The 13,126-nt window shown below is 45.8% G+C and overlaps 1 protein-coding gene across 2 annotated transcripts in view; it reads right to left on the bottom strand.

The window, feature by feature from the left end:
• Positions 1 to 13,126, bottom strand: part of Cdc14a (cell division cycle 14A) — a 143,293-nt gene that overhangs the window by 29,813 nt on the left and 100,354 nt on the right. For both annotated transcript variants that reach the window (XM_041652770.1, XM_041652763.1), the window contains exon 11: positions 2,004 to 2,163. In XM_041652770.1, coding sequence (XP_041508704.1) covers positions 2,004 to 2,163 — 160 coding nt within the window. The remainder of the gene's footprint in view (positions 1 to 2,003; positions 2,164 to 13,126) is intronic.

Genomic DNA, 13,126 nt, shown 5'->3' with positions numbered 1-13,126 from the left:
TCAACAAAGGCTCTGAATATCATGACCTTGGCTAAGATTTACAGTTCGTCAGGACGGATGACTCAACAGTAAACTCAGCCACTCCATCCATCTGTGGCTGTTCTGGGAGACAAACACAAGATTTTAAACCAGTTCCTGTCCCAGTCTCCATCCTGTGTCCTAGAATGAAGCTCCCCTCCCCCTCACCAAGCTCTGGATGTCTCACTGTCTAAGAGAAGCCTTTGGGGGATGCCAAGCATTGGCTTGAGACAGCTATGCCCTCCTGCCATGTAGGTTCTTGGAGGCTAAGGGCCTCCTGAGGGCCCTGGTCTGGCTCTATGGGCATCCAGCTGAGAGGCTGTAAACTACATTTAGTGCTTAAATATTTCATCAGACTAATTTCTGCCTGTGTGTGTGTGTGTGTGTGTGTGCGTGCGCGCGCTCGTGTATACATATACATGTACGTAATTGTCCAAAGTTCCAAAGTTGCCATCAGCTATCTTCCTTGGTGACTCTCCACTTGACTTACTGAATTATGCTGCTGATACTGCCTAGTTTATCCAGTCAGTTTGTCCTGGGCATCTCCTGCCATTGCCTGTCCAGTTCTGAAATTAAAGGTGGCTATCACACTTGCCCAGCTTTTCTGTGACATCTGAGAATCTAAAGTTTCAGTTCTCACAGCTACAAGGCAACAAACATCTTCCCCCCACTGAACCATCTCCCCAGCCAGTTCCATTTCTTTTGCCTCTTAAGGAATATAAAAATATAATCCAAATTCTCAGCTTTACCTCGAAGAGCTAAAGTAGGATTAAGTCTGATAACTTGTGCCTCTAATCCCAGATTCGGGAGGCTGAGGCAGGTGGACCACCCTGAGTTCCAGGTTAGCCTAGACTATAAACCCTTTCTTGGGAGAACTGGAGGAGGAAGAAGATAAACTAAGAATTGAATACCCAGTTCTGAAAGTGATTCCATTACTCAGTAACTCAAGACCCTTGGGCAAATCACAGTTTTGGAACTCTCATTTCTTTTCCATAGAAAAAAATTAGAACAAATTATACTAGTACAGTTCCTTCCAGCTCCCAAAATGCTCAGGCTCCAAGTTCTTTGTAAGTCACTTCCTGCTACTTCAAAGGTAGTAGGGAATAATAGAAAGAAAGAAAAGAAACCATGAGTTTGGAATCAGACAGACACAGAGCGAATCATGCCTTAAAACACATCTCTGGAACACAATTTCCTTACTACACAGAGATAGTGCCTAATTCACTGGGTGTAGTAAAGATGAGATCAGCCGCTAAAGAATAACTCTTTAAAGTGGTTTGTTTAGAGGAGAGGCTGGGTGAAACAAGTTGTCCTAACTCTGCTTTCCCTCTGACTCTTTAGAAATCAGAGGAATCGGAGGCTATCAGAGTACCACTTGTGCTAGGCACGGCTTCGGCAAAGGCAGCGTCAAACTCTCTTCTTGGAATCTATTTCTGTTTTCAAATGGAAACTTTACTTTTCTGTTGCCTTTCTTTTTTTTTTTTTGTGGTTTTTCGAGACAGGGTTTCTCTTGCCTTTCTATAAATACTCCTTACATCAGAATCACTCTCTTGATAATTGCTCCCCTTAAATTATGTCTTCCTTTACAAAGACAACTGGTTTCTGTGTTCTGCTTTGTACTCGAGAGGCCAATGACCCCACGCTTAGAAACATAGCCCTCTCGGGAGCTCAGGGAAGAGATAAAGTCTCTGGGCTGGTGGTACGGCTTAGCAGGCAAAGATGCTTTCCATCAAGCCTGATGACAACTTCAACTTGATCCCCAGAACCCACATGGTAAAAGGTGAGAACCAATCCCTAAAAGTTATCTTCTCACCACCACATACGTGATGTGACACACACACACACACACACACACACACACACATAGAGAAAGAAAGAAATGTTTAAAAATGAAAGAAAAGAAAGAGCCGCATGCTGCATGTTCAGTGGGGAACCATGAAGAAGGCTAGTGCTAAGGAAGCAGGCTTCTCCCAGGGAAAACTCACCTCTCCAAACCTTTCCACGCTTTGTAATTTAGATAAGTTTCCACCAATAGACATATCATCCAAGCTAGAAATAATTTTATTAATACTTCCTTCACTGGAGGGCCTATTTTTCAGTTTGGATCGGAAAATGTCTCCTTGGACCCACAATGATGCCTGTTTCCTGTAAAAATGAGAGAAATAATAAAATAAACTGTAATCATCTCAATGCTATGATATCTTAACAAGAAAGATAGTAACCAAGTATCTAACAATGAGACGAGAAAAGTGATAGAATCATAGAATATACCATTATGTGTCTAAAGAAACTAAATATTTTTTAAAAATTAATGAGATTTTTAAAATACGAACCACAAGCCGGGCGGTGGTGGCGCACACCTTTAATCCCAGCACTCGGGAGGCAGAGGCAGGCGGATCTCTGTGAGTTCGAGGCCAGCCTGGTCTACAAGAGCTACTTCCAGGACAGGAACCAAAAGCTACGGAGAAACCCTGTCTCGAAAAATCAAAAAAAAAAAAACAAAACAAAATAAAATAAAATACGAACCACAGTTCAGAAATCTATCCACCCTAGTTTACTAATAAGTCAGGCTGTCCCTGTCTTCTATCGAGGTAGAAGTTGCTTTTGGAAGCTAATTCTCAAGCGGCATTTTCTAAGCCTAGGCTATATAAACTGATGACGTTAGATACCACCGAGTCAGAGTTCATTTTCTATACCAGCTGTAAAAACACAGATTCAAAACAACCGCGATATTTCTTTGCTTTGTGCAAATGTTTAGAAAATCGTAGCCTAGCCTCTTATATTTTTATATCTTCGAGGCGTCTTGCCTTCACTTCTGAAGCCCCTCGGCCTCTCTACTTCACACGTCCATCTGTCTATCACAGCCCTGATGGGATGCGTGACTCTTCTTATGGGCTTTGAACAGTGGGAAAGTAGCAGCGTCCTTGACAGAGAAAGAATAATAGGTCGGAAGACAGCTGATGAATTCGTGCCAGAGCACTCAACTGTTACTGCAAGGAAGGGGCTCTGCCTTGTCCACCAATGCTGACAAGTTCACATATGTGAAGCACAGAGAAAAGATGGAATTTAAGGTAAAAGACAGAATCCTTGTTCCTCACGAAGTCTCTTAAGATGGGGAAAGTAAACAACTAAAATCCAGTGGCCTAGACTCATGCAAAACCCAAGGCAAAGGGGCCCAGCCCTATCTGGAAGTCTACCATAAAGCACAATGCCGTGTTATAACACAGCCGTTGCATGCACCTCCATGTTGGTGACTGGCCAACCTACACCATCCATGTTGCAAAGTATATCAGCCAGTGCCCAGAACTGCCTAAAGACGCACTTCTCAGAACACATCCCTGTTTTTAAGCAAATCAAGGCCCCATCTGGAAAGACAAGCGGGACTCGCGCAGACAAGATTATCCTCCCCATCCCCACCCTGGACCCCAAGGCAAGCACAAGCTGAGGAAATGGCAAGGCAGAGAACATAGGGCTGGTGGATTTGCCTGCAGCCGAGGATGTAGGGAAGGACTCTGGTTCATGATGGGTCTCGGGAGCTGGGCTATGATATTTGAATGTGATGCCCCAAATACAGAGGTTATGGTAGTGTTTTTCTGAGAGTTAAAAGAAAACAATATGAAATAGGACCTAAAAGACGCTAAAATGAAAAGAAATGTCCGATTCAAACAGCAGGGATAAAACGAAAACTCGGACGGTGCTGGCAGCCCTGGGATGAAAATCGCAAATGACAGCTTCCACTTGCTTGCTTTAAAAGACTCAGCCTACCCTGTCTCTGGAAAGACTTGATCTGAACCTGAATATTAAAGATGAATAAGGTGTCAGCGCTGAGCCGACTGTTGCTAAGCAATGACGCACGCAATTGCCTCTTGAGCGAAAGGAAGCGGCATTTCACGCAGATGCCTTCCCAGAGACGACGCACACAGTGCTCACTTTTATAGTGGTGTCTGTCGCCCCTTAAAAGCCTCGTCTCAAACAAAAGAAGTAAAACATGTATTTTAAAGTATTTAGCATTGAAAACTCGGTTCTCGTGGAGCTGACGCATCTGCTGGAAGCCAATCTCCCAACCCTGCCAGCGCATTTTCCAAGAGCAAGAAACGACTGGCCCTTCACTAATACGTTCTTAGAAGCAACAGGCGGAGATGTGCCTTGATTTGAATGCAGCCTCCCAGAGAGATGTAGCCAGGACTGGGATAATTGATTTTGGCCACATCCCGGCCCAAATTAGTCGGATCTGGGCTGGAACGATGCGGGATATGAGAAGATAAGTAAATAGCTCGGCTTCAATGTGAGCCGATGTGTAATTGGTTTGGAAGCCTCTTTGTCAATAGCCTGCTGTTAGTGCAGATCAGGTCAGTTGCACCGTTCTAAGTATTTCTGGGTTTGAATACAGGATACACAGAGAAGCTGCTTTTCCTTGAGGCTCTCGCATTCTCCCTCACCGTGGCCTTACGGTGAGCCAATAACGTATTCCATTATCCTGGCTCTTCCGTGTGCTCATTCCTTCAGTCTGGGACACAGCTGACCAGGGTGAACCAACGTTAGCCTCAGTGTCCATCCAAATCCATGATTTGGTCATTTGATATAGAAACCTAATCCATTTTTTTTGAGCTTGTATGTGGTGTGTGTGTGTGTGTGTGTGTGTGTGTAATTTTCAGAAATTTCCTAAAACAAAAAGTAGTTAAACTACTTTAGCTTCTCATTCAGCTCAAACCAACTGTGAGACTAATTCACCCACTTTTCTAAGGACCCGTGAAAGCTGTGGTATAACTTGGCAACTTGTGGTATATAGTTGTGGTATATGGTGGTTTGAATGGGAATGGCCCCCATAGGCTCATAGATTTGAATGCTTGGTCACCAGGAAGTGGCTCTGTTTGAAAAGATTAGGAGGAATGGCCTTGTTGAAGGAAGTGTGTCACCAGAGGTGGGCTTTGAGGTTTCCAAAATCCCAAGCCAGGCCCAGTGGCTCTATCTTCCTGCTGCCTGCGGATCCTGATGCAGAACTCTCAGCTACCTCTCCAGCACCCTGTCTGCCTTTGTGCTGCCATGCTGCCCACCATGATGATAATAGACTAAACCTTGAAAGCATAAGCAAGTGCCAACTACGTCCTTTCTCTTATAAGAGTTGCCTTGGTTATGGTATTTCTTCACAGAACTGACTAAGACAGGGTAGACCAGAGTAAAAATGAATTGAAGTCCCTTGTTTACTGAACGTGGGGTAAGGACCAGCATGGGGGCACAAAAGTGAACTGTGTTAGAGATGCAAACTTTCAAAGGCCACCCCAGATCTGTTCAGTCAGGGTGAGTGTTTAACAAACGACCCTTAAGCACTCTGATGGCCGAGGAACCCTGAAGAGAGGGCTTGCAACTACCTGAGAATGCAGAAGAGTCTCTGATGACAGCTCGCATATTAGCCATGCTAGGAAAGCAGGATGGTGAGCTTGGAAATCCACGGATTTAAAACTGGAAAGGGTTGAAGCAGGGCAGGGTGCACTGGAAAGACAGCCCAGCAGTTAAGATCACTGGCGGCTCTTAGAGAGGACCCAGGTTCAGTTCCCAGCACCTATATCAGGTGGCTCACAACCACCCACAACTCCAGCTCCAGGGTATCTGACCGAGGCCTTCTTCTGGTCTCCACGGGCAATTGCATGCACTGGATGCATATACAGAAAAGCAGGCATGTGCACGTGCACACACATACACACACACGTACACAAACAACAGATCTTTTAAAAAACAAAACCGAAAGGGGTTTCAAACACAAAATTGTTACTTCATAAAGACAATTCACAGTAGACCCACGGTGTCAAGGTTTTCAGCTCTGTGCGGGTTTCTCCGGAGGAAGTTTGGGCAGAGTGGGACAAGGGTAAGAAAGGAGTCGAACAAACACAGCCTGACTCCACACATCTACAGGTTGAAGACTGCCTTTGAGTAGCCAGCGTTCAGGGTGGAATGACAACAATGAAATATCTGGGTGTCATCTTATGAATCTAGAGGGCATTTAAGAGAAGAAACATTTTGGACCTGTGGTGATATTTATAGCTCAAGAATGGTATTTTTGGTTTCAAGTTTTAGAAAAACACTTGGTGTGTATTTTGAACAAACACGGCTTTATTTATATCCTAGGGAAATCTCTCAATAGAGAAATATCAGGCCATAACAAAGAGGCTTGGAACTGCTGATGTGCAGTGCCGTCACACACCTTTCCCCGCCAGTGACAAAGAAGAGTGCGTACCCAGGACACACCCATCCACCTGGACATAGACTTTTATAATTTTCAAGGAAATTAGAATATGACTAACCAGCTTTTCTGCAGACACAGATTTAGAACTGATACAGCTCAAAAGGCCCTGATTGGCTTTCCAGTTCCAAAAGAAAAAAAAAAAAACTGCAGTCCCTCCTGCCTGTTCCATCATTTGTGACAGACGGAGAAACTGTGGAACACTTGTCACCCCCCCCCATTCCTCTCCTAATGGCCCTGTTAATTATTCACGATTTTGCGTCATGGCTGACTTCACACTCTCCATCCTTCATAGAATCCATCTTCAAAGCCTAGTTTTTTTTCCCCTTGAAATGTTCCTGGTACGCGTCTCTGACTCTTCAGCCCATATCTCGCCTCTGAGTGAGCCTGTCTCCCTGACAGATTGCAGCAGGCTCCTTTTTAGCCTTCCCAATGCTGACCTCCATCTATCTGATTCATCTCGCACAGGCTGCAGCCCGGTCCCCCTTGAGCAATACTGGCACCACACGACCCTCCCGCCCGTCACCCCCGCTGCTAAAAAGTAGGACAACCGCAAGAAGTTCAGAATAACCTCATCTGTCACTGGAACCTGAGCATCTTACTGTCAGTACTTCCTGACGACGCACGAGCTTCTGTAGATGGCCATACACACAGTGCTTCCAACAAACACAGAAGTTCACTTCCGCATGGCTCTGCAGTTTGGGCATCTAATCAAAGATTCAGTGAGCTAACACCAAAGTGTGGTCAGCACTAGTTCCTTCTGGAAGTTCTGAGGAGAGAATCTGTTTTCTCATCTTTATCTGTGTCCAATGACTACCAAGCTCCTTAACGTATGTCCCCTTCCTCCACCTTCAAAGTACAGCCATGTATTCTCTGCATTACTGCCTTCTCTAAATGAGTCCCTGAACCTTTTCTGAGACTGTAAGATCTGAGCAGGTGCACTGGGTAGTTCAGGATACTCCCACCAAAACCAGGATCCTTAATCAGCTCTGCAGAGTTCCTCTTTCCTTCTAGGGCTACCCAGCAGGAACAAGAGATTATGAAGTGTCCCATCAGGCACATCAATTCAGCCCATTATAACAGACATCAGGCAAACACTACAGCCATGCTGATTTTCTCCCAAGACAAGGCTGACACCACTTGTAGGAAGACGAAATGCACATACTCTCCCTCATTGTTCTCACTAAATCAATTTTTAAAATCCCATATATGAAAGAAACGGATGAAGGCAAACCAGTTAGGAACCATGAGACTCAAGAGACAACATAGCAATGAGGTTGCAGGGGTTTCTTTTTGCATGTAAATCTCATATTTGCTTCTAAAGAAGGGAAGGAGCCACAAATGATGGAATAGTTTTCCCCGTCAACAAAATCTTGCTTTCTGTAATCAAAGGGCCAGAAAGGGGGATCCTAGTAAAACAGGAAAACTGCCCACAGTGAATGTTTTAGCACAACCAGCACCACAGGGGAAAAGGCAAAACAAAAGTGGCCCTATTCTAGCGTACCAGCCAAGGCTGAGATGGGACCTTAGAATCCCACCCCTACCAGGATGTCTGGGGCCTTGCTTGCAAGATCTCATTATCTGCCTCATTACATGGATGCCTTCAATGCTTCTGTGGTCAGGGAACACGTAAGGTTGGCCTTTGACCTCCCAGTGTGTGCTATGGCATGCATGCATTCACACACACACACACGCACACACACACACACACACACACACACGACTCAAGATAAGAAAATCACCTAGAGAAGTTCCTTTAATCAAAAGAAAAGACTAGAACAACGAATAATAAGGATGAACAAAGTGGGCCTTTTCTTCCTTCTGCATTCTCATGATGACAACTGAAGCAAGACGATGGCTCCCTCCACTGTGGTTCTAAGTGTTCACTGGGGAGATAGCTAAAATAACGATACATAGTGAGGGGTAGGCTAACATTTCCTTAGACACCACACAAACTTGCAAGATGATAGCATTTTAGATTAGATAGCAAACAGAGGGTGGTTCCTCAAACCCGGGCTGCTCCTGCCTCAGCCTTCCAAGGCCTGAGTGAGATTGTGTGTGTGTCCCACAGCATCCAGGAGTTTAGACAGCAGGGGTGGGAAGTAGCAGGAGTGGCAAGAGATCCCGGTGGGGATGGATGAGCCCCACTGACCGCACCAACATCCACATCCTGGTTAAGCCACACTCTGGTCTAGGAAGGGTTAGGGATTTGGGGGAACAGGCAAAGGGCACACTAGATCTCTCGCTACTATTTTTGAATATATGCGAATTAACAGTTATCTCAAAATAAAAAGTTTTTGATACCTTCACTGACTTTTCATAATCCCACAAAATAAATAAAACTAATAAATAGATAAAAAGAGCTGATGAAATCTTGGGACACTGAGTGGCCTGACCTCTATACCTTCTGGTATCATCTACTATTCGTCTCTCTTTTAACCCAAGGGCCTCCCAGACATTCTCATGGGCAAGTAAGTGTTGTTCCTTCAGTGAAACCTCCTGGCCGCATTGCCCCCATGGAGAATGCAAGTCATGGCTATTATAGGGAACAGTATGTACAGTTCTTCAAAAGAAAAAAAATATGCAATATGGTCTTGAGTAACCCAGTACTGCGCCAGTACGTTAAAGAACTACCTGCGTGCCTGCGTTGACTACAGCATAATCGACAATAACCAAGAAATCAAACCATGCAAATCATCCATGCAAAGAAAGCAGGGTGTCTGCAATCGCATTCAGTCTTAAACAAACAAACAAACAAACAAAAAGAGGAAATGCCACCATTTGCAACAAAGCAGAAGAGCCTGGAGGACTTTATGTTAAGTGAAATAAGCCAAGAACAGAAAGGCAAATGCTGCAGTCCCTCACTGTATAAACACTCTAAAAAGTCTAACTCACAAAAGCTGAGAGTAAAATGATGGCCACCAGAGGCTGGGGGTGGAGGGTTGGGAGATGCTGACCAAAGGAGGCAGAATTTTCGTTGCGGGGAATATGCTCAACAGGGCTGTGATACAGAATGGTGTCTACGGCTAACAGCCACACACCATACACATGACAATTGCTGAAAGAGTGGATTTTTATGTTTGTGCCTTATCAGGTGACAGTATGTGAGGGGAGACATCTGTTAATCCACTTAGCTAGCTACTCCACAACACGTGCGCATGGCGGCCCACGGTGCACACCATACGTGTATACGCCGTCTACCTGTCAGACTGAAAACTAACCCAGATGGAAGAAACAAAATCAGAAAACATTTCCAAGGTTTTCCGCGTGATCTGCGCTTTCTAATGCAGTCCCTGTTTACAGCTGCCTTCTCCACCCACCCCCACCACATTTTTCTTCCTGGTTTATTTTTCCGCATGGCGTCCATCAGAGATGCTGCGTAATTTATACATTTTCTGCTTGCGCGTTTCTCCTTAACCCCAGAGTATGAACTCCATGGGTCAAAACCCAAGCTGTCACTTCTACTGCAACTTCCCAGGTGCCTCCACAGCGGCTTTCAACACATGTTTGTAAGAGGAAGGAAGGAAAGAGAGAAGGGTGGGAAGGAGGAAAGGAAGGGCCCTGCCATGTCTGAGACGATCTCAAAGGTAGACAAGAGTGATCTTGATATTCAAATGAAAGATTACTGAGGAAAACCCGAAACCTAGACAACTTATAACAGCAAATGTCAAAAATGCTAAATGCGCCCCCCAAAGGTCTCAATGGTTGGCTCCTGGCCCATGGGAGGATGGAACATACAGGGAAGTTAAGTCACGGAGTGGGGCGCTTTCCAGTCATAACCAGGTGGGGCCGCCTGCCAGGATGCACGGCCTTGCAGGCAACAGGGCCAAGCAATCATGGGCTGACGCCTCGGAGGCCATGAGTTCATATAAATCTTTCTTCTTGGGAGGCTAATTCTTAGCAGGTGACTGGGAAGACAGAGAAGAGAGGCAGAAACTAACTACTCCGAATCCCCTCGTGAGGAAGTTAGGGGCGCTTGATGAAAGGAAGATGAGACAAGCTCTCTTCTGAGCTGTTTACACTTCACAGAGAAAGCCTTTTGTCGGCTCTCGGCGGCAACACAGGAACAGAGCAAAAGAGAAATCGCTGTTAACACAAAATCGCCTAGAAGAAAGCTCAGTGCTGTGTTTAAAGTGGCAGGAAAAGGGCATTTGAAATAAAGTTGCTAAGACAAATAACAGGAAGGACGGGGAGAGGGAAAGTAAATAAACTTATTATCCAGCGCAGCCCTTCAGAGTCCTCTGCTCTCAAAGGAAAGTTCAAAGGCCAGAGACCTGTATTGCCTCTCATTCTGCTCCCTACTGCATGCAAGCCCTGCACCAGTGCAGACTTCTGCTCATCCCCTCAGCCGCCAGACCTCCAGAAACTGAGAGTTAATACTGCTAAGTATTACTCAGCCGCTCTCTCACAGGTACGCATCCAACAAACAGTGCAAGCAAAAGACCCAAGCTAGCCAACACTGGGAACGACTTAACCACTCAACAAGAGAACAAAACATCACATCGTCAAACACTGTAAAGCTACATAGCACTGGAAGTGAACAGACATGCCTGTCAACAGCACCAAAGAGCGTGGAATTTAAAAGGCTGGGTACACACACTGCTTGGTTCTGCCCAGACAAGGCTCAAAAGCCTGCATAGTCCATCCGCGATGTGGCGGGTCAAAACAAAAGTCACTTTGTCAGAACTGGGTGTTGAATGGTGAAGACCACAAGACCAGGTGTGGGGTGCTGGTGATCTCTACTTATTGGGCTCAGGAAGGTTATACAGGGGGGTAGCTTTGTTAACTCACTGACCCCCCCCCAAACACCCACACCCAGCTGATTACAGTTCATGGACACTAAGTGTCGCTCTATTCCTTTATATCACTTGGTTTTCTGGAGACAGTATCTCTCTGTATTTCTGAGGCTCACCTATAACTTTATGGGGCCTTGCAGGCCTTGAAGTAGTGATCTCCTGCCGGCGAACTCTGAGTTTCCAGGGTCGCCATGCACTGCGGTAGTACCTTGTTTATATAGCCTTCACTCCAGACTGAAACCGCAGCCTGTGTGGACTGCATTAGGATGCAGACAGGACTTGTTTCTTCTTGCCCTGCAGTGCTCAGCACTCACCAGTGAAGCTCTCCTTGACCTCCCCGTGCAGAGAGATCTCCTCGCCCCTACCTGTCACCCACCTCACCTGTCTCTATCACATCGTCACGACACCTGCCATCAAAAGCTATCACATAGTCACCCACTGCATTCCGCTCCCAGGGGAAAGGCGAGTTATCATAAGAACCTTGGCTGACGCGTAACCAGCTACCCCCTGGAAGCAAGAAGACTGTCTGGTACAAGCCTGCAAATAATACACAGCTGTTGAATCAATGTGCATCCCAATTGCACCAAATGACATCCCCCAGGAGCTACATCAATCACAGGCTAGGAAAAGACAAAACAGAGGGCCAAAGAAGAGAGAACAGGAAAGTAAGAAGTTCTTTGATACTTGGCAGAATAGCCCTGGACCACAGTACCGAAGAAGGCTAGCTAAGAAAGGGCTGGGAGAACCCATGAGCCTCACAGGCATTAATCCATGCAAGTTTAAAACATCTCACAAAGTATAAAAGAAATCTGCCTTCTGGAAGGTTCTGATCCAAGCATCACAACACTTAGTTGTGGAAGTAGGTCATTCCCGCACATCAGTTTGCATAGGCAGATACTTTGGAAACTGTAGTATGACTCACATCGAAGGATGCTGCCAAAGTCTTATAGTGTGTGCACCTACAGATGAAAGGCCTTGCTTCAAGCCAGAGCACAGCTGCCTCGTGACCCTAATTTCTTCTGGTCCCATTACGAGAGAAGGCAGAGAAAAATGGGGTGGGGAGAGCACTGGGGGGTGGACACGAGGAGAAAGGGGGAGGATGGTGGGCCCTGACACCGTGAGGGGGAAAATACCGTGACCTAAAACAGTGCTGTCCTGGGTCCTGTAAACTGTGCCCAGCAGAGAACCAGAAGGAATGGTGTACCTTTCGAAGAAGCTGGCTTCCAACTGCTCATTTTGAGACTGAGAAAATGGCTTAAACAACTAGGTCTAGAGACACTTGGGTTTTGAGTTTTGAATATGGAGGCCACTTATTCAGTATTACCAAGCAATTAATATAATAGGCACATGGCATGCACCCCGTGCTGCAGACGCATAAAATGCACAACAGGCAACCAGCGGAAGCCTGTGGTTGGGAGTCTCATTAAGAATGAACCCGAACAACAGATTAATTATGTTTGTTCCCACGGGGGGAAAGCCCAGACACGTCCGTCCTTTTAACGACCCCATCTATGCGTAAGTTTTCTTTAAAACTCACTACACTTCCATCTCCCGCTCTCAGGCAGAGGGTTTCCTGCCCATCTCGTGATGCTCTTTTTCTTAGCAGTTATTCCCTGGAGGACTGGTAGACCAATAATCCCTCGGGCTCAGACTTCTTAACCATTTCAGATGTTAAAAACTTCCTTGGATCTCTTTCTAACTTAGGTCGACTCATCCAAACTAAACTGACTTAAGTCAGAATAGAATCATTCTCTAGAAAAGACAGAGTCAGTCAACAGAGTCATTCCAACAGGAAAGCAAAGGATGGGAGTGTCTGCGTTAAGATATGAGTGATGGAGAGTGTGTTCAAGGTAGACTGAACATCCTCACCGTTCCCCCAGTGAGGACGGAAGTGTTGCCCTGTGGTTAGCGCACTTGCCTAGCATTCGAAACACTCTGGACTCAGTCCCCAACGGCACGTCACACTTCGCCTGCCATCCCTGCACTCAGAAGGTAGAAGCAGAGACATCAAAGTCATCCTCAGCTGCATATTGAGGTCAAGGTCAAACAGAGCTTTTATTCGAAACGTTACCTT

Source organism: Microtus oregoni, unplaced genomic scaffold, assembly GCF_018167655.1.
Source record: "Microtus oregoni isolate MIOR12 unplaced genomic scaffold, Mior012 000000F_ref0000247, whole genome shotgun sequence".
Lineage (NCBI taxonomy): Eukaryota > Metazoa > Chordata > Mammalia > Rodentia > Cricetidae > Microtus > Microtus oregoni.
The sequence above is the reverse complement of the archived record's forward strand: the minus strand, read 5'-3'. Positions and strand labels throughout refer to the sequence as shown.